Source organism: Lycorma delicatula, chromosome 12, assembly GCF_047948215.1.
Source record: "Lycorma delicatula isolate Av1 chromosome 12, ASM4794821v1, whole genome shotgun sequence".
Classification (NCBI taxonomy): domain Eukaryota; kingdom Metazoa; phylum Arthropoda; class Insecta; order Hemiptera; family Fulgoridae; genus Lycorma; species Lycorma delicatula.
The window spans coordinates 67,082,650-67,108,059 of record NC_134466.1 but is presented as its reverse complement, the minus strand read 5'-3'; the positions used below and the strand labels follow the sequence as shown (position 1 = coordinate 67,108,059).

General features: G+C 34.0%; 1 protein-coding gene across 2 annotated transcripts in view; it reads left to right on the top strand.

The window, feature by feature from the left end:
* Window positions 1-25,410, top strand: part of heph (polypyrimidine tract-binding protein 1 heph) — a 974,461-nt gene that overhangs the window by 210,777 nt on the left and 738,274 nt on the right. For both annotated transcript variants that reach the window (XM_075379895.1, XM_075379893.1), the window contains exon 2: window positions 8,048-8,390. In XM_075379895.1, coding sequence (XP_075236010.1) covers window positions 8,313-8,390 — 78 coding nt within the window. In that variant the 5' untranslated portion in view covers window positions 8,048-8,312. The remainder of the gene's footprint in view (window positions 1-8,047; window positions 8,391-25,410) is intronic.

Here is a 25,410-nt window from a genome sequence, read left to right as displayed (position 1 = left end):
TGTTTGTAGTTACAAGGAGTAGAAAAAGTGATTAGGCACGTTTTAGATTGTACGTTGTTCGTAATAGAAAGAAGGAGGGTTGCGCGTATAGGGGCAATCTTTTGCAGTAGTAGTCGGGTAGGGGGTTTGGATGATGGCATAAGAACATAGTGTCATAAATTCAAATGTTAACCCTAAGCAGGTCACGCGAAGTACTACAAACGAGCATCTAGTGGCTTTGTACGATTCAGCCCTAATATTACATCATCTCTCTCTCTCCATTCCTCTTCCACTCCACGGTCTCATTCTTTCTCTTTCGACTAATATTTTTTTGTATTGTTAGTTGTAACTCTTTTACCTTATTTATTTTTATTTTTATATTTGTACTATTTTTTTGTAATGATTTTTAATTCATAAAAATAATAAAATATTATATCTTTTATTACGGTCGTAATTTTTTTTCGGGGGAGCGTAAAATGTTTAAACCGAAGATCTCTTTGAAATTATTTTCTATTGCAGTTAAACTTAAATGAAAATGATATTATTAGTAATAAATTTTAATATTTATGAATAGAAATTTTATTTTGATTAAAATTTAATAAATCCTTCTGTAGATCAAATAAATTTTTCTTTCTTCCTCTGCGATTGTTTACTTCGTTCTTTATCTCTCTCGCCTTATTTGTTATTTTTTATTTAGATCTCTAAATTATTATCTAACGCTCTGTTTATAAATCGGCTAACAGTTTTAAGCAAAGAGGTAGAATCTTCATTTAAGCGGAATGCCGATAGTTTCCTGATTTTATTTAAAAAACTTTAATTTTTCTTAATGTAATTTTTTTAATGATTTTTTTATAAATCAGAATTTTTTCACGCTATTAGATGATTTTTAAAAGTAAAACCAAACTGATTTGGATTTTTTTCGTTCGTCCGAACGTTAACGTATCTAATAATTTCTGTCAATTATCATATTACGAAATACTTTTTTTTTAATATTTAAACCAACCAGGTGTTTTTCTTCCTCTAAAATTGTGTTATTAAAATAATATCGTTTTGGGGTGCATAAATTAAAATCTAATAATGTGTTAAACAAAGATGGTACACGAATATATAATACGTAAGGTAAAGTCGATAGATGGGTGGAATATATTGAAGAGTTATACGGAGGAAATGAATTAGAAAACGGTGTTATAGAGGAAGAAGAGGAAGTTGAGGAGGATGAAATGGGAGAAACAATACTGAGATCTGAATTTAAGAGAGCATTAAAAGATTTAAATAGCAGAAAGGCTCCTGGAATAGACGGAATACCTGTAGAATTACTGCGCAGTGCAGGTGAGGAAGCGATTGATAGATTATGCAAACTGGTATGTAATATTTATGAAAAAGGGGAATTTCCGTCAGACTTCAAAAAAAGTGTTATAGTAATGATACCAAAGAAAGCAGGGGCAGATAAATGTGAAGAATACAGAACAATTAGTTTAACTAGTCCTGCATCAAAAATCTTAACTAGAATTCTATACAGAAGAATTGAGAGGAGAGTGGAGGAAGTGTTAGGAGAAGACCAATTTGGTTTCAGGAAAAGTATAGGGCAAGGGAAGCAATTTTAGGCCTCAGATTAATAGTAGAAGGAAGATTAAAGAAAAACAAACCGACATACTTGGTGTTTATAGACCTAGAAAAGGCATTCGATAACGTAGACTGGAATAAAATGTCCAGCATTTAAAAAAAATTAGGGTTCAAATACAGAGATAGAAGAACAATTGCTAACATGTACAGGAACCAAACAGCAACAGTAACAATTGAAGAACATAAGAAAGAAGCCGTAATAAGAAAGGGAGTCCGACAAGGATGTTCCCTGTCTCCGTTACTTTTTAATCTTTACATGAAACTAGCAGTTAATGATGTTAAAGAACAATTTAGATTCGGAGTAACAGTACAAGGTGAAAAGATAAAGATGCTACGATTTGCTGATGATATAGTAATTTTAGCCGAGAGTAAAAAGGATTTAAAAGAATATAGATGAACATAGGCATAGATAAAGTCCTACGGAAGAACTATCGCATGAAAATAAACAAGAACAAAACAAAAGTAATGAAATCTAGTAGAAATAACAAAGATGGACCACTGAATGTGAAAATAGGAGGAGAAAAGATTACGGAGGTAGAAGAATTTTGTTATTTGGGAAGTAGAATTACTAAAGATGGGCGAAGCAGGAGCGATATAAAATGCCGAATAGCACAAGCGAAACGAGCCTCCAGTAATAAATATAATTTGTTTACATCAAAAATTAATTTAAATGTCAGGAAAAGAATTTTGAAAGTGTATGTTTGGAGTGTCGCTTTATATGGAAGTGAAACTTGGACGATCGGAGTATCTGAGAAGAAAAGATTAGAAGCTTTTAAAATGCGGTGCTATAGAAGAATGTTAAAAATCAGACGGGTGGATAAAGTGACAAATAAAGAGGTATTGCGGCAAATAGATGAAGAAAGAAGCGTTTGGAAAAATATAGTTAAAAGAAGAGACAGACTTATAGGTCACATACTAAGGCATCCTGGAATAGTCGCTTTAATATTGGTAGGACAGGTAGAAGGAAAAAATTGTGTAGGCAGGCCACGTTTGGAATATGTAAAACAAATTGTTAGGGATGTAGGTTGTAGAGGGTATACTGAAATGAAAAAACTAGGACTAGATAGGGAATCTTGGAGAACTGCATCAAACCAGTCAAATGACTGAACACAAAAAAAAAATATTATCGATTTAATCCTGTTATAGTTTTATTCTATTAAAACACTATCGACAAAACGAAATGTGTAGTCTTTTCTCGGCTACGGAACCCTTCTAATCCGTGGGTTTTTTGGGCAGACAGCTTATTGCTGTCTCTCCTTACGTTAAGTTTCTAGGTTTCCTTTTTGATAGCCGTCTTATCTGGATCAAACATATAAATGAATTGAGGACAAAATGTTTCAAACTTTTAGATATGATGCGGGTCCTTAGTAACACCAACCGGGGGGCCGATCGGTCATGTATGTTACGTTTTTATTACTCACTTGTTCGTTCCCGTTTGGATTATGGTTGTGTCGCCTATTCTTCAGCTCGTCAAACCGTACTTAAAATGCTGGACGGTGTGCATCGTGGTTTTCTTCGGCTTGCTACAAGTGCGTTTAGATCGAGCCCTATCGCAAGCTTACTTGTAGACAGTGGCGAGCCATCACTTTAGGTTAGACGAAACCAGCTTTTGTTATCTTATTTTGCCCGTCTCAGCAGACAGCCGAATCACCCAGGTTTTGACCCGGTTCTTAAGAATCCTAATTTGAGGAAGTATGAGGACCGTCCACGTTGTACTGCGCCTGTGGGTGTCCGTATACGACGTCTGCTGCAGCGTATGAATGTTGACACTCTTTCGTTCTTTCCATCATGTCCGTGGTCGAATCCCCCGTGGAGAATAAACCATGTAAATTTTACGTTTGATCTTACGACGTACGATTAACGTTCAACGCCACCTATTGTTTTCCGGCAGATGTTTCAGTTTCTCCTCGCCAAGTCGAACCCGGGCGTGGTGATATACACTGACGGGTGAAAACATGACGGTAACGTTGGTTGTGCTTTTGTTATCGATGAACAGACTTATATGTTTGGCCTACCCGGTGTTACGAGTGTGTTCACCGCGGAACTACTCGCTGTGGATAGGGCTCTAAGTATCGTTGGCCCTAAATATAGGAGCATTCTTATTTGCAGTGACTCGTACAGTGCTCTCCAGGCGTTGGAAAACCTTTATTCCCGGCATCTTGTCGTCATTGACATTTATGATAAAATGAGTTAGATACACGCAACAGGGAGGTAGGTTTTTGCTGGGTCCCTAGCCACGTTGGAATTCTAGGTAACGAAAGGGCAGATTCTGCTGCCAAGGAAGCGTGTATTCAGCCTCCTTTCACCACCCGAGTTACTACCCTTGATTTTATCAATCGTATAAAGCAATCACTGGGAGCAAGGTGGCAAAGTGACTGGACGACTACCGTCGATAATAAACTCCGACAGATTAAGGATACCTACCGGAATATTAAATATTAAAATCACCTTTTTTTTATGAATTTAAGACTAATTTTCTGAAATAAATTGTAGAAGACATACCACTTTTATGCCTTTTTCTAAACTGGAGTTATATTTCTAGTTAATTTTTTATGTTGCTTTTTTCTCGTCCGAAAATATCCAAAAGTGTCCTAAGTATCCTAAAGGTAATGGTAAAACAATATTACCTTATTACGAGATCCAAAAAATTAAGATTTAAAAAATATTTTTATAAAAAGATTTTTTTAACAATCCAGTCCTCGAAATTGTGTACAAGTATACGCTTTCTTAATTAAATTAAACAATTTGAGTGTTCTGTCTTTTTATCAGTATTCATTCGGGTAGAGAAATCTAGAAGTATAACGGCACGCCGAGATAAACGAACTGCTACGTTTGATATTACCCGTTATGTCACTTATAAAGTTATTGTCCTTACGTATCAGTCAAAGATTTCACTCCGGGTTGATCTATTTCGACAAATAAATTCTAGAAACATAGAAATGATGGACTTCTGATTATTTTTTAACAAAAAAAAAATTGTTTTTCTACAGTAATATTACAGCAGCTGTATCATTATTATTGCATACATCCGGAAATGAATATCATATCAGCGTACGCCTCTGTCGTAAGTAAGTACGGCATTACTTCAGCGACAAACCGTTCCCGTTCAAACTAAATTCGCAGAAATCTTCCCTTCCTTTTTCTTGTTTAGCCTCTGGGAATTACCGTTCAGGTATTTACTTCAAACCCACCGGGTTGGTCTAGTGGTGAACGCGTCTTCCCAAATCAGCTGATTTGGAAGTCGAGTTCCAGCGTTCAAGTCCTAGTAAAGTCAGTTATTTTAACACGGATTTGAATACTAGATCGTGGATACCGGTGTTCTTTGGCGGTTGGGTTTCAATTAACCACACATCTCAGGAACGGTCGAACTGAGACTGTACAAGACTACATACATTTCATTTACACGCATACATATAATCCTCATTCATTCTCTGAAGTATTATCTGAAAGGTAGTTACCGGAGGCTAAACAGAAAAAAGAAAAGGTATTTACTTCAAAGGATGAATGTGGATGATATGTATGAGTGTAAATGAAGTGTAGTCTTGTACAGTCTCAGGTCGATCGATCCTGAGATGTGTGGTTAATTGAAACCCAACCACCAAAGAACACCGATATCCACGATCTAGTATTCAAATCCTTTTTTCTTTGTCCTGTTTAACCTCCGGTAATTATCTTTCAGATATTACTTCAGAGGATGAATGAAGATGATATATATGAGTGTAAATAAAGTGTAGTCTTGTACAGTCTCAGTTCGACACATTCCTGAGATGTGTGGTTAATTGAAACCCAACCACCAAAGAACACCGATATCCACGATCTAGTATTCAAACCTGTATAAAAGTAAAACTGCCTTTACTAGGACTTGAACGCTGAGAAACCTTCCCTAACGACAGCAGAGTTCACAGTACCCTATATATTTAATGTACCTTACAGAATGATTTAAACACTTATAAAATATTGCACATTATTATTAACTGTTGTTATTTTATTCCCAACTTTGAAATAGTAATTTATTGTCTTTGTCATTTATAAAAACTTACGAGAGGTTATCTCTAAAGTAAAGACCGTTTCATTGTAAAAAAATAATATTCTGAAAACTTAATAAATATTTTTTATTTCTCTTAAACTACTTACCTTATACTAATTCTGTATATAATCGCCATATGAATTAAAACATTTATCGTAGCGATACACCAGTTTCGATATACCCTCGTAATCTTCTGCCGCCAGTCCATTTAGCCATTTATTAACAATAGCATTTTAAGTTCATTATCACCCGCAAATTACTTCCCAAAGATTCTTTCAATTTTCCAACCAAATGGTAATCAGAAGGAGCTACGTCCGGACTATACGGTGGGTGATCGTAAACTTCCCCACCTAAATGTTCTCAGTAAATCACCCGCAACATATGAATGTGCATTATCGTGCAGCAGGACGACACCGTCAGTCAGCCGCTCACCGTCATTTTGGATGGCCGTAACTTGCATAAAGTTTCGCAATAGGCTTTCAGTGTTTATAGTCGTTCCACTTGGCATGAAATCATTCAACAGTATGTTTTACCGATCCCAAAAGACTCTGGCCGTCAGTTTGCGTCCAAACGGCTATGGCTTGACCTTTGTCGGTCTGGTTGGTGATCGAGGATGAAGCCATTCACTTGACTGCCGTTTTCCCTCTGGCGTGTAATACAAAATCCACGATTCATCGCCGTTAACGATTAAATTAAGGAACTCATCACCTTTTTCTATGTAGCGCATCAAAAATTCCAAAGCAGATCCCATTCGCATTTTTTTTTTTGTTGATGTTCCGTTAAGACGTGCGGCACCCAACGTGCACAAACCGTTTTGCAGCCTAAATGGTCATGAACAATGCGACCAATAACAGCTTTTGAAACATCGGGAAAATGAAGGGCCAGATCGGAAATCGATGATCATCGACGCGCTTCAACAAGTCCTGTGTGATTACCGAGGGCCTCCCCGAACGCTCTTCATCATGCACATTAATTCTGTTATTTCTAAACCTATGGGACGTTTTTTTTCATTCATTAAATTATCACCGTACACAGCAGCCAACAGCCTATGAATTTCAGACGACTTAACGTTTTGATGGTTTTAAAAACGTATTTCACAGTCGGCGGCAACATCGAATTTCCTATTAATTTTATAACGTAATAACTCAGTCGTAATCAAAGATACTACAACGCGACAACTTACAGACAACAATGCAGTGTGTAGATTACTAGCGTGGCCATAAACGACACAGGTTCGCCAACCTTAAAGACAGAAATTTCCCAGCGGTCTTTATTTTAGAGATATCCCTCGTATTATCTAAGTAATTTTTATTTTACAATTGTTGTGTGATTAACAGATTTACTTTTATTTTTTAACGGCAATTTTTAACAGTAAATTTTATTTTTACAAATTTTTCACATCACCAAAAAAATAATTTTGTTTATTGTAGTGTTTCTAAATAAAATTCGATTCGTAAATTTTCTTTATTTTATTCAACTTATCTTAACTTCATTTTCTTCAAAATTAAACAGTTTACAAGTTTTATTTTAAAAGTTTTTCGTGTTTATTAACCATTTACAAAATTTATTGTGCGTCAAACAGGATTTTTTTATCCCAATTTATTAGTTTTACTACTGTAGATACGGTTCTGGAATCAATTTTATTCGATTTTTCAATTCAAAAGCAATAATAATTCACTCATTTTGCCCCTAAGAAACATCGTAAAAATTTCAGTAGCTGAAAAACGAGCGAAAATTTCAGTAGCCGTAACTCGCCAACGAAGCATTTTACAACCTCATTTTACCGGGGTAAATTTATTATTTTATTGGATTTTTTACATCAAAATTATAAGAAACCACTAATTCTGCCTCTTAATTAATGGCCTAAAAATTTCAGTACGACCTCATTTCATCTGGGTAGCTGAAATCCGAGCGAAATTTTTTACAAACCGTAATTCGCAAACGAAGCATTTTAGGACATATGTTTTGTATGAACTTTTTCCATTATTTTCACTAGCAGTATAATTTATGATAATCCCCGGAGCGCTTCGTGAAACAGTGTATTCTGTCATTGATTTCAATCAATAATCCCAATATTTTCTCAGCCGTACAAAAAATGCGGTATTTAACTCTCTATAATAGCTATTAATGCACTTTTGCAAAGTAAGTTACGACGGTCGCCAAGGCTTGTATCGTACCATACTTCCCGTTGTGCATTATTGGCTATCATTACAGGCTCGTTGTATAATCTACTATCAGCTGTTTTATCAAAGTTACATACCGCGGATTCTTTGTTTCCTGCTGCGTACCTACGTACAAAACTCCTATGGCTTAGAAAAACTGGTTCCTCCTTCTGATGTTCAATTCTAATTGAATTTCTAAGTATTTTATATATTTATTGATTAATGTTCCCTTTGTTTTGTTTGTTTGTTTGTACAGGTAGGTGACAGTGCCCATGCTAAAGGTGTATTACATTACTAATAGGAAGAAACGCCGCATTACACGAGCATTTTTGTAGAAGTTTCAGATAATCAATTAAGATAAAAAATTTAAAAAATACTTTATGTATTTTTAATTATAAATATATTATTTTATATTACTTTAGTCTATTATATAAGAGAAGTGACTGTAGTTTCTAGTTCGTGTTAATCGATTAAATTGTAGAGTGTAGAAATCTATATTTTTCTGAAATAAATTTCGTAATATGAAGAGACCTCTTGGGACCAATACTATTCCATCAGCCATCGCCCTTATGCAACAGTTAGACGTTCAACCGAATCAGGTATGTTTTATATTTTTTTAAATTAATATTTCTATTTAATGTTAATCATTATTTTTGTTATATCAAAGTTTTTTTTGCGTGTTAAATCCCACAGATGTATGAAAAACTTCAAAATTGAATTATTTACTCATTTTTAAATGAGTTTTATTCCGGAATTTTAGTTTAACTCTGAACGGCATGGATGAAGTTCTACGATAGAACTACCGCATGAAAATCATCTGGTAAACAACTGATTTGAGACGACGAGTTAACAGCCCGGTGAGCATTTAGTTAATTTGAATGAACTTGTTTCTTTCCCGCTAGCTACACTACCGTAAATATTAAAACAAAGAGGAAAATAACGTAATCTAGCCAAAAATCGCACCATAATTTTTCTTTTTTAACAAACCAACATACTTGGCATTTATAGACCTAGAAAAGGCATTCGATAACGTAGACTGGGATAAAATGTTCACCATTTTAAAAAAAAATAGGGTTCAAATACAGAGACAGAAGAACAATTAGTAACAGTACAATGTGAAAAGATAAAGATGCTAAGATTTGCTGATGATATAGTAATTCAGCTGAAAGTAAAAAAGATTTAGAAGAAACAATGAACGGCATGGATGAAGTACTACGTAAGAACTACCGCGTGAAAATAAACAAGAACAAAACGAAAGTAATGAAATGTAGTAGAAATAACGAAGATGGAACACTGAATGTAAAAATAGTGAAAAGATTATGGAGGTAGAAGAATTTTGTTATTTGGGAAGTAGAATTACTAAAGATGGACGAAACACGAGCGATATAAAATGCCGAATAGCACAAGCGAAACGAGCCTTCAGTAAGAAATATAATTTGTTTACATCAAAAATTAATTTATATGTCAGGAAAAGATTTTTGAAAGTGTATGTTTGGAGTGTCGCTTTATATGGAAGTGAAATTTGGACGATCGGAGTATCTGAGAAGAAAAGATTAGAAGCTTTTGAAATGCGGTGCTATAGAAGAATGTTAAAAATCAGATGGGTGGATAAAGTGACAAATGAAGAGGTATTGCGGCAAATAGATGAAGAAAGAAGCATTTGGAAAGATATAGTTAAAAGAAGAGAAAGACTTATAGGCCACATACTAAGGCATCCTGGAAGAGTCGCTTTAATATTGGAAGGACAGGTAGAAGGTAAAAATTGTGTAGGCAGGCCACGTTTGGAATATGTAAAACAAATTGTTAGGGATGTAGGATGTAGAGGGTTTACTGAAATGAAACGACTAGCACTAGATAGGGAATCTTGGAGAGCTGCTTTAAACCAGTCAAATGACTGAAAACAAAACAAAAAATCCGGAATTTTAGTTTAGCTAATAAATATCATTTAATTTTTATAATAAATGAAAATAATATATTAAATAAAAAAATCAAAAAAATCAGGTAATATAACTTTATATTCTCATCTAAAAATCCCTTTTTGTTTATGAAACATTATGTAACTATCCCAAAAATGTCATTCTGAAAGATTTATGTAGGTTTCAAAATAACAAAGAGTATGGGGAATACAACATTACGTATAATAAAATGGGGTATTACATGTGTAGAAACGAAACTAAAAATAAATTCCATTCTTCCTATGTTTGGAAATGATGTAAACAAACTCTCTGCTCTATTATAAACTCATTAAAAATGCTTAGCGCGGCACATCCTATTAATACTGCTCATTTGCATTTCAATGAAATAATTTCTTCCTTCTATGTAATAAGAAAAATGAAGAATAATATATAACAAGAAATGTTTTTTCTATATAATAAGAAAAGTGTAGACTTTTTAAAGAAAATGCAGTAAGCTTAATTTTCTTAATTTTTCTCACTTTTTCTCTTAATTATCATCGTTTAAAAATTTTTGCACAGAAATTGTTCTCTTGCATTGAAAGTTCTTTGTATCAAAACTTCTTTGTTTTTCTTACATCTGTACTGTTCGTTGTCATATTTGCTAGATTATCCTTTTGAAACTAAAAAAAATCGTTTTTATTAAGTATTTTCTATAGCCAATTTTTAACGGCTTCGCACGCTTATTTTCATTGTGGGTTTTATATTTTAATTATTACGTAATTTTATCGTTTATACTACAGGTAATATTAAATTAAGGAACTTATCAGAGAATTGATGTCGTGGTACTCTTTCGGAATTTCTCCCCCAAAATCTTTTCTATATATATATATATATATATATATATATATATATATTGTGTCCACCTTGACATGGTTTGCGGTAATTCAGTTTATCATGAAGTATAACGTTTAGCAATTTTTAAAATTTTGTTAAGTATCCTCGTGAATTTAGGCGATTTTCCACTTCCACTAGTCACTGCGAAAATCGATGACACATGTTCTGCCAAATTTAAGGTTTTCGGATCTACTTAAACAGATTTTCACAGTTAATACACTTTTTTAACATCCGCGAGCGAATTTCGGCCGGTTATACACCTTCAGAAACTAAAAACCTTATCGCAGTACGCTATCTTCCGCGGTATACGTTACCGGTTGTGCCGACATTTTGAAATAGTCAAAAGAAGTTATACTAATGGAGGAAGTTCTCTTGTAACAACTGATATCTTCTATGTCAATGATGCCAAATTGTTCGTCAGATAGTTTCAGTTTATTCTACAGTGCGACATTTTATCGTACACATCATGATATTATATACTGTAATACAGAGATAGTTACATTTGATTTGATTCATGTCTTACAGCAAGTGTTGAAAATGTCTACCATTTTCCTAAAGGTAGATCCGAACCTTTAACACCAAATTTCTTGACACCCTTCATAGGACATGGAACGGAACGGAACGCAAGAATTTCTCCCTACAGATCGCAGAGCCTGACAATGTCCCTTGCTGCTGTATCTTTCTATTATCGGGCGGGTTTCATGGGTTATTTAGTGACTGTTATAAGTTTTATTTATCGACGGATTTGGTAATTTGCGTTCCTATCCGTATGGACCAGCGTGAAATTTATTTACTGGGTTTGACCGTGGGAGACTAAGCTTTTGAGCCTAGTACACCCGGCGTGATTCCCCTTCAGTCAACCGCTGAAGTCCTTTCGGTACCAGCACCTTATGGGCTAGCAGGAATACGCCTACCGGGGACCTAATTATTTGTAGGGAGCAATGCGCTACCTTCTCCGGAGGGAGTCACACGTGTTGACTGAATTAAATTGTGGTCTCCTCGTGGGACGGCGTGGGGTGTTGTCTAGGTTTTTTATAGTTTTAATAAAATTTAATTGTGAAAACCGTCACCTTCGCGGCCGGAATTTTCGCGCGGTTTCCGTTTATAGGTATCACGATACAGAGGTTCCTAAGCCTGGTTTGTCATTTTTTGACTCTTGTACCGCCTCTTCACGGTGGTTCGTTTAATTCGGCATGAGGCCGTTTTCTTATACGCTGTGGAGTACGGCCCTTTCGGCGGATGCCCCGGAGATGGCCGTATCCGCACACGGCCGCTCTCCCGAACAGTCTGTGTGCCTGCGCCACCCCCACCGCGGATACGGTGTGTAGTCCCACATCGTAGCGAAGAGTGACGTTTCTGACGAACCACGGTGCTCCAAATATCGTCCGCAACGCTATGTTTTGGACGGCTTCTAATTTCTTTTGAAGCGTGGAGTTCAACAAAGCTCCCCATGCCGGATAAGCATATGTTAAAATCGGTAGGACGTATAGCCGAAAAATGCGCAGTTTGATCGCCAGTGGATATGGACTGGCACTGTTCAGTACTGGGTATAGTGACACCCTGACGGCCTTTGCCCCTTTGGGTCACATATTTAACATGTTCTCCTAAAGTAAGCCGTTTATACAGGACTACTACCAGGTACTTCACGGTTTTCCCAAAGGGAATTTTTTTCTCCTGAGATTTCTAGCTGCCTGGCGGAAGCACGTGTCTTGTATGTAAACATCACTGCCACCGATTTTTCACCGTTGACCTTGATTCTCCACATATCGAGCCACGGCTCTACTAGATCCAATTGCCTTTGGAGTCTCTCGATCGCGTAATCTACACTTCCGGATTCATAATAATATGCCGTGTCGTCTGCGTATAGAACTGTTTTGACTCCTTCCGACAGCGGCATATCGTTGACGTACGCCGTGTACAATAACGGCGAAAGCACTGCTCCTTGGGAGATTGCAACGGCTGTGTCTCTGGTGGAGGAGATTGTTTCCCCTACGCGTATAACAAATTGTCGGTCTAGTAAATTCTCGTAAGACCGTATCATAGGACATCGAACTAATGGAATTCATCTCTGCAGTAATGACTTGCTCAGTAATGTCTTGCAGAGTACGTGGGTTTATTCGATATAGTCCTTTCCAAAAATCACAGAGAGAGAAGTCTGGTGACGAGAAGGAGACCACAGATCTTTTGAGATCATGCGATCACCAAATATTTCTTCCAAAAATTCCACGGTGTTTTCGGATGTACGGCACATTCTCCCATCTTATTCCATGTAACAATAGAGTTCACCGGAATAGAGAAGACCTTACCGGGCTAGACTAGTGGTAAATTCGTCATCGCAGATCAGCTTATTTCGAAGTCGAGAGTTCTAAGGTTCAAATCCTAGTAAAAGCAGTTACTTTATACGGATTTGAATACTAGAACGCAGGTACCGGTGTTCTTTGGTGGTTGGGTTTCAATTACCCACACATCTCAGGAACGGTCGACCTGAAACTGTACAAGACTGCATTTCATTTACGTTTATACATATCATGCTCTGAAGTAATACCTTATAGTAGCAACTTAGGCTAAACAAAAAAGGGAGAGGCTAGAGAAGAGCTACAAATTGCGTACTTCCTGGTGTGCTGGACTGTCAAGGGTTTGGTAAAAAAAAAAAAAAAAATCGGGGCCACTATTCGTCTTCGAGTAATCTCACACTAAACCTTCCTTCTGCGTGTGCAGCGGTGATTCATGTCAGATGTGTGCGTTTTGTATTGACCAATATCTGTTGATGTAACCGCTAAGGTGAAAATACGTCTCATCATTAAAAAACAGATTATCCAGTACGTCCGTCCCATTACTTTCCACCCGGTGGATAAATCCCTGGTAGTACCTTATTATTTTAATAGTGTCTGGGGCGTTTCAATTCCTGTACGTAATGCAGTTGTTACATGCAGACCTAATTTCTTTATGGCCTTTTGTATATTCCTATACGATATTCCGGTGTGCGATGATAATTTACGCAAATTTTCCTTTAGAGACTGTTCAAGTATTGCATGTAGTGCGTGATAAAATTATCGCGTTGTACCAAATAGTTTGTCGCTGTTGCCTTTGGTCTTTTTAATTATTATTGAACGACCTTTAAATATGAGGATTATGTTTCTTTGATCGGGACGTTTTTCGTATTCGTAAAACATTTGATTGACCGGCAGCTTTTGTTCATCGCGTTCCGTCTGATAAAAGAGCCTTATTATTCCTTTTTGCCGTTACCTGATGGCTCTATTATACAAATTGTGGAATCTAATCCTCGATGTTAATATTGATGATAATGAAAAGTGAAATCTTATTTTGAAAAAGCTGAATTTTAACCTGGATATTATGATATTTCAAGATTTGTTTGTTATATTTGGTTTAGGTGCTGTGATATTTCAGCTAAATCGGTCGGTTAAAAAAATATTACTTAAATCGCTTTCAAACGAGATAAAGGAACGTGATATGAAAATTATGTTTATTTTTTTTACGGTTTCCTGGCACTTACTGAGTTTTTTTTTTATTGGTGAATATAATTTTGTGTGTGTTGTAGTGGGTGCGCGCGCGTGTGTGTGTATATATAAAATAAATGGGAAGAGGCAGGGATAGTTTAATGTATATTATTATAATTAATTGAGTTCTAAGGTCTAACAGAAGGGAAAATATATGTATTTGGGTGGTGGTAATTTAATAGGTGAAGGGGATGTTCCACATATGTGCGTGTGTGTCCGTATATACGTATGATGAACACGCGGAAGGTTAGAGTGAGGTGCGCTACCGTTGCTCGTTATTACAACGGCGAAAGAGATTGCCGCCTGCAACATCAGTTACGTTAGTTCAGCGGCTGTAATGCCACTACTGCTGTTGTTATTACTATTATTATTGCTACTGTCTGGTCTGGCAGATTTCATTACTTACACGGTCGGGGGTAATCGAGTCACATTTATTACTAAGGTATATTTAATATTACTTATAAAAGAACGTATATATTAAACCGTATTTATTTATATACACCGTTTTCGCGTATCGTAAATTTGTCTATGTGTTACTGTGTTCTGGAAAAACTAAAGGGTTAAATTGTTTATCTATCTTTGAAATTAACGCGCCTTCTTGAATGTATATTCTTTGATTAAATTTTTAATACATAATTTCCCCTAAATTAAGTTATAAGTATAGAATTAATTTATTAACCGAGCGAACTTTGATATATCATTTTTGTGTGTTTCTGACAGAGGTCTTCTGAAATTAAATTTTACTGTTAATTTCTTGCAGTTTGCGTAACGGATTTTTCATAGAATTTCACATTTCAAAGTAGTATCTGTTATTTATTTTAGTCGTGCGACGGAGATGGAAGATAAAGGGAAGTTTCCATCGCCAACCCACCAACGTGATGTTCTCGCTCCACTCCTTACACGAACCACCCGCTACTTCTAGTCTTTATCGTAGCGTCTGCACGTTAGATACATTTTTTTTATACGTTTTACTCCAATCAATTTAAATAAAATATAAACGAATTTGTTTTTATTTTAACTTTTAAAACTACGTTTTATTTGTTTTTCTTTTTTATCTTAAAGTTTGGAATCGATAAATAAATAAAAGTGTTGAAAAGACGGTGTTTTTTTAATTCGGTTTTGACGTTGAAAAGGTAATCTAAGTATCTTTTCCTGGGATTATTTGTGAATATTTTCAGTCTCTCCTTGTCATACGTAAGATAAAATAAGATTATAATAAACTCATTTTCTCTTTCGAGCTGTAAAAAATAAATATTTAATTAAAAGTTTGTCGGGCTTCCGCGCGCTTCATTGATTAAAGCTATCAATTGTGGTATTTAAGGAAACGTATTGAGATTTTTTCCTACATCATTTCTTACACGTATATAATAATCTTGTGTGGAAGCAGTTTTAAGTTGGATACAATTTGATAAATTTATTAGCCTTATTTGGTTCATTAAATTTAAGCGTATACAAAATTGCTCAATCTTCGGAAAACAGATTCACTACTCCTAATATTCGTACCATCTACGAATGATCTGTCCAATACAACGCTATATTTATGAAATTATTCTACGTAATTTTCAGTCTTTTTATTTTTAACAATAAATTTTGTTTTTACGATTTTTTGATATTGCCAAAAAACAATTTGTTTTTGTTTAATTAAATACAGGGCGTTTCATAATGTTCTTCGGAGTTTCGAAAATTCATTAACAAAAAACTATTTCACTCATAAGAATAAAAGAAGTACTGTACGAAAGAGTACTTCAAAGAGTTTTTTCCACATATACTAAGCAGTTAGTAAACCATTTGCTCGCTAAACGTCGACAGTAGAGAAAATGGCTGCCACGGGAAGCGAGAAGTCGTTTTGTGTGTTAGAATTTCACTTGTCAAAGTCAGTCATTTCTACGCGGCGTTTGTTTCGGTTGAAATTTCATAAGGAGCCACCAAGTGACAATTCAATTCGTGCACGGTATAAACAAAACAATTCAGTGAAACCGGTCGCTTGTGCAAGCGAAAATCAACCGGTCGTCCATCAACCTTAGAAGTCATTGTCGAACGTGTGCGTGCAAGTTTCATTCGCAGCCCGTCAATATCGACTGCGGCTGCAGGCAGAGAATTAGGAATTCCGAAAACAACAGTGTGGAGAGTTCTCCGTAAACGTTTATTATGCAAACCGTACCGTCTTCAATTAATCCGGCGTCTTTCTGATGGAGATAAAACACGTAGGCTTTTTGTTTACAGTTACAGGAAAAGATGTCATTAGATTAAGGTTTTCTAAACAAGATAATTTTCAGCGATGAAGCTACTTTACATATTAGCGGCAAAGTAAACTATCATAACGTGCGAGTTTGGGGAACTGAAAACCCACACGCTTATGCGGAACGCATTCGGGATTCTCGTATTCGGGAAAGTAAACTTTTTTGTGCGATCTCTCGTGAGGCAGTGTACGGGCCGTTGTTTTTTATCGAAACGACAGTAACCGGCATGATATACCTGGATATGTTACAATTATGGTTTACGCCTCGGCTACTCAACGACTTCATTTTCCAGCAAAATGGTTGTCCTGTCCGTTTTCATAACGAGGTTCGACAGTACCTTAACACAATATTACCTCGGCGCTGGATGGGGCGTGCGTCTGAAGAAGACCAACACATTATGCTGTGACCACCAAGATCACCAGACCTCACGCCATGTGATTTCTTTCTCTGGGGGTTATGTGAAAGGTAAGGTGTTTATCCACCGATGCCGCACGATTCGCTGAGCTAAAGGATCGCATAATCGATGCGATCAACTCTATCGTAAATGACATGTTAGAACGAGTTTGGCAAGAGCTAGACTTTCGTGTTTAGGTGTGCCCTGTCACCAGAGGAGCACATTTTCAACATTTATAGATTTTAACAAAAACTGTTTGAGTCCCTGCTTCACCTCGCACAACTTTCATTTTGGTTAGTGAAATACTTTTTTTTTTACTGAATTTTTGTAACTCCTAAGAACATTATAAAACGCCCTGTAAGTATTTTCTTACAAATGTAGTAATGTACTTTTTCTAAATAAAATTAGAATTTTTCTAACTTTTCTTTATTTTATTCTTCTATCTTATACTATTTATTTTGTTCAGAATTAAATTCTGTACAAGTTTTCTTTAAACATTTTGTGTGTTTATTACCTATTTAACAGAGTTATTATACGTCAAACATAAAAAAACATGGTTTTTTATTCCAATGTATTAGTTTTCCCCCCAGATTTCTCAAAAACTACTGTCAATACGGTTCTGGGACATATTTTATTCGATTTTTTAGGTCAAAAACCATAATTCATCACTCATTTTAATTTTAATTATCTGAAATCCGAATGAAATTTTTCATTAGCCGTAACTCGAAAACGAAGCATTTTAGGAAATAATATATGAACTTTTTAAATTATTTTCACGAGTAGAATGGGTTATGAAAATCCCGCTGGAACTTCGTGACACACTCTGTATTTATTCTTTTGTTTATTTGACCTGTATATTACATTCTTCTCTGTCTGTTTTCTCATGCAGCGCCCGTATTCTATTTAATATATATATATATATATATATATATATATATATATATATATATATATATATATATATAGTTTTACGCACAATGAGTTAGTGCGTGTGATGTGATCGTGTGTGAAGAAAATTGTTGTTACTTTGCTTTTTCGTATATGATATTATTGTATTTTGTTATAAAAGAATAACGGTTAAGTATAAAAACATTATAAGAAAAAAGCGTGACTTTTGTATTGAAATTGTATGTTGGGTTCAGTGACCTTTTTGTTACTGAATTATATATATATATATATATATATATATATATATATATATACAATATAATCGTAAAAAATTATTCTCTACTTTATCCTTGAATATCATATTGTCTAAAATTTACATAAATTTCTAGTCGTTATCATATTAGGTCAGTTGTAAATAATAAAATTTTATTCGGCTTCTTCCATTAACACGGCTGTGTCAAACATTTTCTTTAAAATTTATAGAGATATGGTTTTAAGAAATATTAATATAATCTTCATTATAATTATTATATTTAAGAAGACATTCTTATTAAAAGTAATTATTTCCTGTAAAATTATTCCCAGTTGTTTAGTTTAAATTTCGTTATGATTTTTTTATTACAAATAAAAAAAAACGTTTTTCCTAACCATTTATATACTGAGGGATAGTATTTTTAAAAATTTTATATTTCGAAAGAAAAATAAACCTAGTACAATAATGAAGTTGTTAAGATTTTTTTTTTTTTTTATTGGTAGTTTTACACAAGTATTATTTAGATTCTTAAAAAGAGTCCAATTAAATAGCATGATATGTTAGAAAGGCTTTTTTCAAATACCGGATGCTCGAAAAGAGAATATCGGGGTTTTAATGTGTTATAATATCTATTGGATGACGTGTACAGTGCTGATTTAAGGATGAAAACGAAAGAATATAAAGGATAGTTTTAGAGGCTCACGTGGCCGTAGATTAAATCCAACTGGTAGCGATACTAGCAAAGATGATGGTGCTGAACAGAAAGCCTTTTTTATTTTGCAGGTTTCTAAACGTGACCCACCGGGTTGGTCTGGTGGTGAACGCGTCTTCCCTAATCAGCCGATTTGGAAGTCGGGAGTTCCAGCATTCAAGTCCTAGTAAAGTCAGTTATTTTTATACGAATTTGAATACTAGATCGTGGATACCGGTGTTCTTTGGTGGTCGGGTTTCAATTAACCACACATCTCAGGAATAGTCGAACTGAGACTGTACAAGACTACACTTCATTTACATTCATACATATCATCCTCTGAAGTATTATCTGAAAGTTAATTACCGGAGGCTAAATAGGAAAAAGAAAGAAAGCTCCACTGCCCCAAAAAAGTAAAAAAAACATTTGTAATGAATATTTTCCTACCATCCAACCGCAAAACCCAACGTAAACTAGTTAAAACTATTTAGCTGTGTTGATAGCGAATTTTATGAACATGCATGTATTAGTGTATAAACAGGTTCCAACTGGTATGTACGTGCTCCTTGTAGTATGGTCTGCTTTGTTAAAATTCGCTGTGAACGCGTCATATTCGAATATGCATATGATACGTTTGAACACGTTGAGCTGTTAGCAGTATAAAAGAAGCGTAAGGGATTTCTGAGCGTCAGTTTAGTTTCTATTGCGAAGCGTGCGTCTGGTGCCTTTGTTTAAGTTTTTAAAATCGTACTTTCATTGACAATAATAATAATTGAGGTTTCAGTTTTTTAGTGTGCGATGAAATGGTGTAACCGTTTTGTTTTTTTTTTCAACTAGATTCTTGTGCAAATTGGATAAATATATGAAAAAAATGAAGTGAGCCGCCTGCATCCAGTAAATCGATTGGTAAAAATATAAGCTAACAGTTAGAATGACAGTTATTTAAGTTACGGTTTTACCTCATCGGATGGAAAGTCAAAGTGCGTTGTTTTCTTTCATGTCTTCTCCGATAAAAGCATGAAGCCTTGAAAATTATTTCGACAATTTAGACTAAACATCCTGATCATAAAAGCAAACCCTTAGAATTTATCGAAAGAAAATAGCATACTTTGAGAAATCAAGAAGCTTCTATCTGTAAATCAACACTTGAAGCATCTTAACTCGTAGCACTACGAGTCAAACTCAATACAATCGCAGAAACCCTTTTATCGCCCGCTGAAATTGATACGATCAGTGTTTTAATAGACGTGGAAAAGGAAAAAAAATTGAAATAAATTCCGCTTTCTAACGACAGTATCAAGTCGAATCGTTCATGTGGTTGCCGATGTTCGCGTTCAGCTAATTTAACAAGTGAATCGTATTCAATCCCATGATTCTTTCTACCAACAGATGCAACAAACATTTCTCAGTTCTTATGTTTTGTGAGATAAAAATGCGATGGGAACAGATCGATCAAACAAAATATGTTGTTTTGCAAATCAATACCTGGGCATCCAACAGGACATTCCCTTTTGATGTTTTTTATAAAGCTATAAAAAATTTAACATAGATTGGACAAAATGTATCGCAGTATGTAGCGATGGTGCAGATGAGATAACAGGAAAGAACAGTGCGTTTCTGAAAAAATTGTAAAAGTTTGTCATGTCAATGACGGAATGGTCGTACTGCTTCCTTCACATACGTGCTCTTATCACAAAAAAATATTCCGGTAAATCTCAAACAAATTCTTAGTAAAAACTGTTTTTTTTTCGATCGTTACAGAATAGCCTGTTTGGTAAACTACGCCATGAAATGTGGCGAAAAGAAAAAAAATCCGTTCTTTCCATACAAAAGTCGGGTTATCGCAGGGGAAGTGTTAATCCGGATATTAGAATTACTTGAATTAATAACGTTTTTCCAAATAAACAACCGTCGTTTCATTGTTTTTACTATATGATCCCGTTGGCTTACTTAGTTGATATGTTTAAACGACCTGAATGTCAATTTACTAGGACCTGATAAAAACTCTTTATAAATACATTAATGACAAAGTTCATGCTGTCATTATGAAGCTCTTGGTATTTACATTATTTGTGTACGTGTTAATTTGTAAATTAATTTCGCGACCCCAGGTTGAGAAACGCTGCTTTATACTTATCCAGAAATTCTACGATCTTTCTAATGACTGTAAAATAAAACCTAAAAATTTGATTAATATTCTCTCTTAAATTAGAAAAAAAATTGTAGTAAATTGTAAAGAAATTTATATACTTGAATGTATGTTTATACTTTGAGAAAATTATTCCTGTATTTTAAATTTAAAAAAAAAAAAAAAAAAAAAAACCAGTTAAAAAAAAGAGATTATTAAATATTGAGTTTCAAGTTTTTTGTATAGAGCATATAATCTTTTATTGTTTAGAATCAAATTTTGCTCCAATTTTTTGGTCGGTTTAATTGCAAAATTATAAAGTAATTAACCATCGTGATGGGTACGAGATCTTTTATAAAGAAAAAAGAATTGTTACAAATTTTTTTAGGTTTTTTTTTGTCTTCAGTCATTTGACTGGTTTGATGCAGCTGGCCAAGATTCCCTATCTAGTACTAGTCGTTTCATTTCAGTATACCCCCTACATCCTACATTCCTAACAATTTGTTTTACACATTCCAAACTTTCCTTCTGTCTGTCCCTCCAATATTAAAGCGACTATTCGAGGATGCCTTAATATGTGGCCTATAAGTCTGTCTCTTCTTTTAGCTATATTTTTCCAAATGCTTCTTTCTTCATCTGTTTGCCGGAACACCTCTTCATTTGTCACTTTATCCACCCGTCTGATTTTTAACATTCTCCTATAGCACCGCATTTCAAAAGCTTCTAATCTTTTCTTCTCAGATACTCCGATTGTCCAAGTTTCACTTCCATATAAAGCGACACTCCAAACATACACTTTCAAAAATCTTTTCCTGACATTTAAATTAATTTTTGATGTAAACAAATTATATTTCTTACTGAAGGCTCGTTTAGCTTGTGCTATTCGGCATTTTATATCGCTCCTGCTTCGTCCATCTTTAGTAATTTTACTCCCCAAATAACAAAATTCTTCTACCTCCATAATCTTTTCTCCTCCTACTTTCACATTCAGCGGTCCATCTTTGTTATTTCTACTACATTTCATTACTTTTGTTTTGTTCTTGTTTATTTTCATGCGATAGTTCTTGCGTAGGACTTCATCTATGCCGTTCATTGTTTCTTCTAAATCCTTTTTACTCTCGGTTAGAATTACTATATCATCAGCAAATCGTAGCATCTTTATCTTTTCACCTTGTACTGTTACTCCGAATCTAAATTGTTCTTTAACATCATTAATTGCTCGTTCTATGTAGACACCTTTATTAGTTTAAATTTACATAATTTAAAATATTTAAAAATAAAAAAATAAACTAAATAAAAGTTCAACTGTATTGTTAGAAGATTTTTGAGTTTATTTTCAATAAATTGAATAAGTTTTAAAAAAATATCTCAACGGTGTACGAATCTAAGAAACGGTAAAATATAATGTATAATTTATAAATGTCACCATAATGGTGACTTCCCGATACGTGACACTAGTGAAAAAGTTTCATGAATAAAAATCATTCATGTAAGGAAAAGTTTATTAGGAAAAATGAGGAGTTATGCGGTTTCCCGTTTGTCGTTATCGTTGAATCGCATATATTCCAGTAAAAATATTCACCAATTTTTACTGAAAATGAAAAAAGTGTTAGAGGGAGGCAGTCGGTACATGTTTATTTTTATACGCTATTCTGAATCAGTGAGTCCGCAGTACTTTTTCGGTATTCTTATGATATAAGCAGGAAAGGGAAATTTATTTTTTTAATTATCTGAAAATATAAAGGATTTATATTCTTATTAAGCTTTTGATATTTCCTTTAATTAGGTTTGATCGTTGCTCATCGAGATTTGACTGATATGTTCTTTTTAGTACTAGTTCACAATTTTTTATAAATTGTAAAATCCGCCTGTTTAATGAACATAATTACTTTCATTGAAAACAACACTTAATAAGTAATTCTAAAAAACAACAAATATTGTAAAACAACAAATTTATCTTGTTACTTATAATGAATACGTCATAACGTATTTGTCTTCACTTAATAGAAAATTAAAAATACATTACGCTCGTATTTTTGCAATATTGTAATAAATATGCTATTCAAGATGTTTTTCTCATCCTATGTTAATAGAACAGTTGTAATATGATACTAGTTAACGCTATATAACTGCTGAGTTAATGTCAGGATTTAATGCAATATTTCGCATGCTTATTTATATTTTCTCACACACTTTTTTTAATATTTTTCAATGACATTCAGATACTGTTTCACGATATACCATGTGTTTTTATCAATTAACATTTTATTTAAATTTCGCTGAAATTTCTTCTCGAAGGGGGATATTTATGTAAAGTAATTTTACAAAAAATGATTTTTTTTTCAGGATTTGTTTTTGAATAACATTACTGTAATCGTATAAGTAATATAATCTCTTCGTTAAAATATAAATTCTTTTTGTAAAATGTAAATTGTTTTGAATTAACATCATAAACTTTTTTGTTGTCTTCAGTCATTTGACTGGTTTGATGCAGCTCTCCAAGTTTCCCTATGCTAGTCGTTTCATTTCGGTGTTCCCCCTTACATCCTACATCCCTAATAATTTGTTTTACATATTCCAAACGTTGCCCGCCTGCACAATTTTTTCCTTCTACCTGTCCCTCCAATAGTAAAGCGACTATTCCAGGATGCCTTAATATGTGGCCTATAAGTCTGTCTCTTCTTTTAACTATATTTTTCCAAATGTTTCTTTCTTCATCTATTTGCCGCAATACCTCTTCATTTGTCACTTTATCCACACATCTGATTTTTAACATTCTCCTATAGCACCGCATTTCAAAAGCTTCTAATCTTTTCTTCTCAGATACTTCGATCGTCTAAGTTTCACTTCCATATAAAGCTACGTTCCAAACATATACTTTCAACAATTTCCTTACATTTAAATTAATTTTTGATGTAAACAAATTATATTTCTAACAGAAGGCTCGTTTCGCCTGTGCTATTCGGCATTTTATATCGCTCCTACTTCGTCAATCTTTTCTCTTCCTATTTTTACATTCAGTGGTTCATCTTTGTTATTTCTACTACAATTCATTACTTTCGTTTTGTTCTTGTTTATTTTCTCGCGGTAGTTCTTGCGTAGGACTTCATCCATGCCGTCATAGACATAAACTAGTTATGACTGCCGTCATAAACTGGTATCGATCCGTTTGTTTAATTATATAGATATCTAGATAAAATTGTAAGGAATAATTTTTTTTCCATATGATAGAATAAATTTAAAGAATATTCTGTGCCAATTTAGTTTCAGAATAATTTTTTTCCCCTGATTTTAGTGAGGTGACCGGATGATTAAAATATTCCTAATTACATTTGCACCATATACTGTAGACATGTTTGGGTACAATTCTGATTATTTTTATTTACGCTGAAAAATTTATGACCTAAATAATAATAAAAAAAGGTGACAACACAGTTGTAGGACTTTCCCGTCACGCAGCGTTCTTCTGATGCACGACTTAAACACACAATTTAAAATATTTATAATTTTATTTAAATATATTTTTTGTACAGCTGTACGGCAGTGCTACACTACTGCTCCTTGTGGTTTCGGGGGTTTCTATTAACTCTGTATACCCACTTAGCCACTAGTTTATTTAGAGCCTTTTTTTGTGGTGGGGAAGCGATTTTGAAAAAAAATAATTTTTTGCAAACATTTTTTAATTGTTAATAAATGTACGTAAGAAAATAAGAATTAGACGAAATCTCGAGATGCTGAGGGTGATTTTGCTCTACAGCCTCACCCCCTTGACCTTTTAAGTTGAAAATTTAATGGAATCAATGCCCTGTATAGATGCAAAAGTAATCTGATCATGTTTGGTCAAAATCGCTCAAATAGTTCTGGGGATATAAGGTGTGAGACGCCAAACATACACACTTACATACGAACATTCGGTAAATCTCCATCCGTTTTTTTGGGTTCCTTAGGTGTCAAAACGTCAACATCCGGTGAAAAGCGCATATGCCCAAATCGGATCGATTACAATAAGCTATATCCCCCTTCTAAGCTATATCGATAGACAGGTAAGTAAAATTAGTGACTATGTTTTATCGAATTCAAAGTAACGAATAAGTTCAGTAAAAGACCCGTGGGTAATGTATTATTTTGTATTTTCCTATCTCTTTTACAAAATGGAGAAATTTTGTTTATTCTTTATATTTGATACAAGTTCTGATCATCGGGTTTGTAAATTTTCTCCAGTTAATTTAATTATAATTTTTACACAAATTTGAGGATTTTTTTTCTGATCATTTAATAATATTTATTGGATTGTATTTAGCATTAAAATACAATTCGAAGTCTGATTTAATTCTGATATTCAAAATTATTTTCATGTAAAAATTGAAGAAAATAAATTGTATAATTGAGCGTAAATGTTTATTTTCGATTTCTAAATAAATATCCTTAGCTTATGCTCCGTAGTTGTCTTCAAATCGTTTTCTCTCCCTTTCTTTCGTTTATTTTTATCAAGATGAAAATTTTTTTCTAACAAATTGGATTTTTTTTTTAATAGATTCGTTATTTGACTGCCTATTCATTCTAGAATTAAACCAAAATGTGAAATAATATAAATTAAAAAATAATAATAATAATAATAAGGTACTAATAACTAAAAAATAATAGTTTTACGTTTATTTTTTAATTTCGATTCCTGGAATCTGCGCAAAATTAAGGTTTGAATGCTATTAGTAATTAAA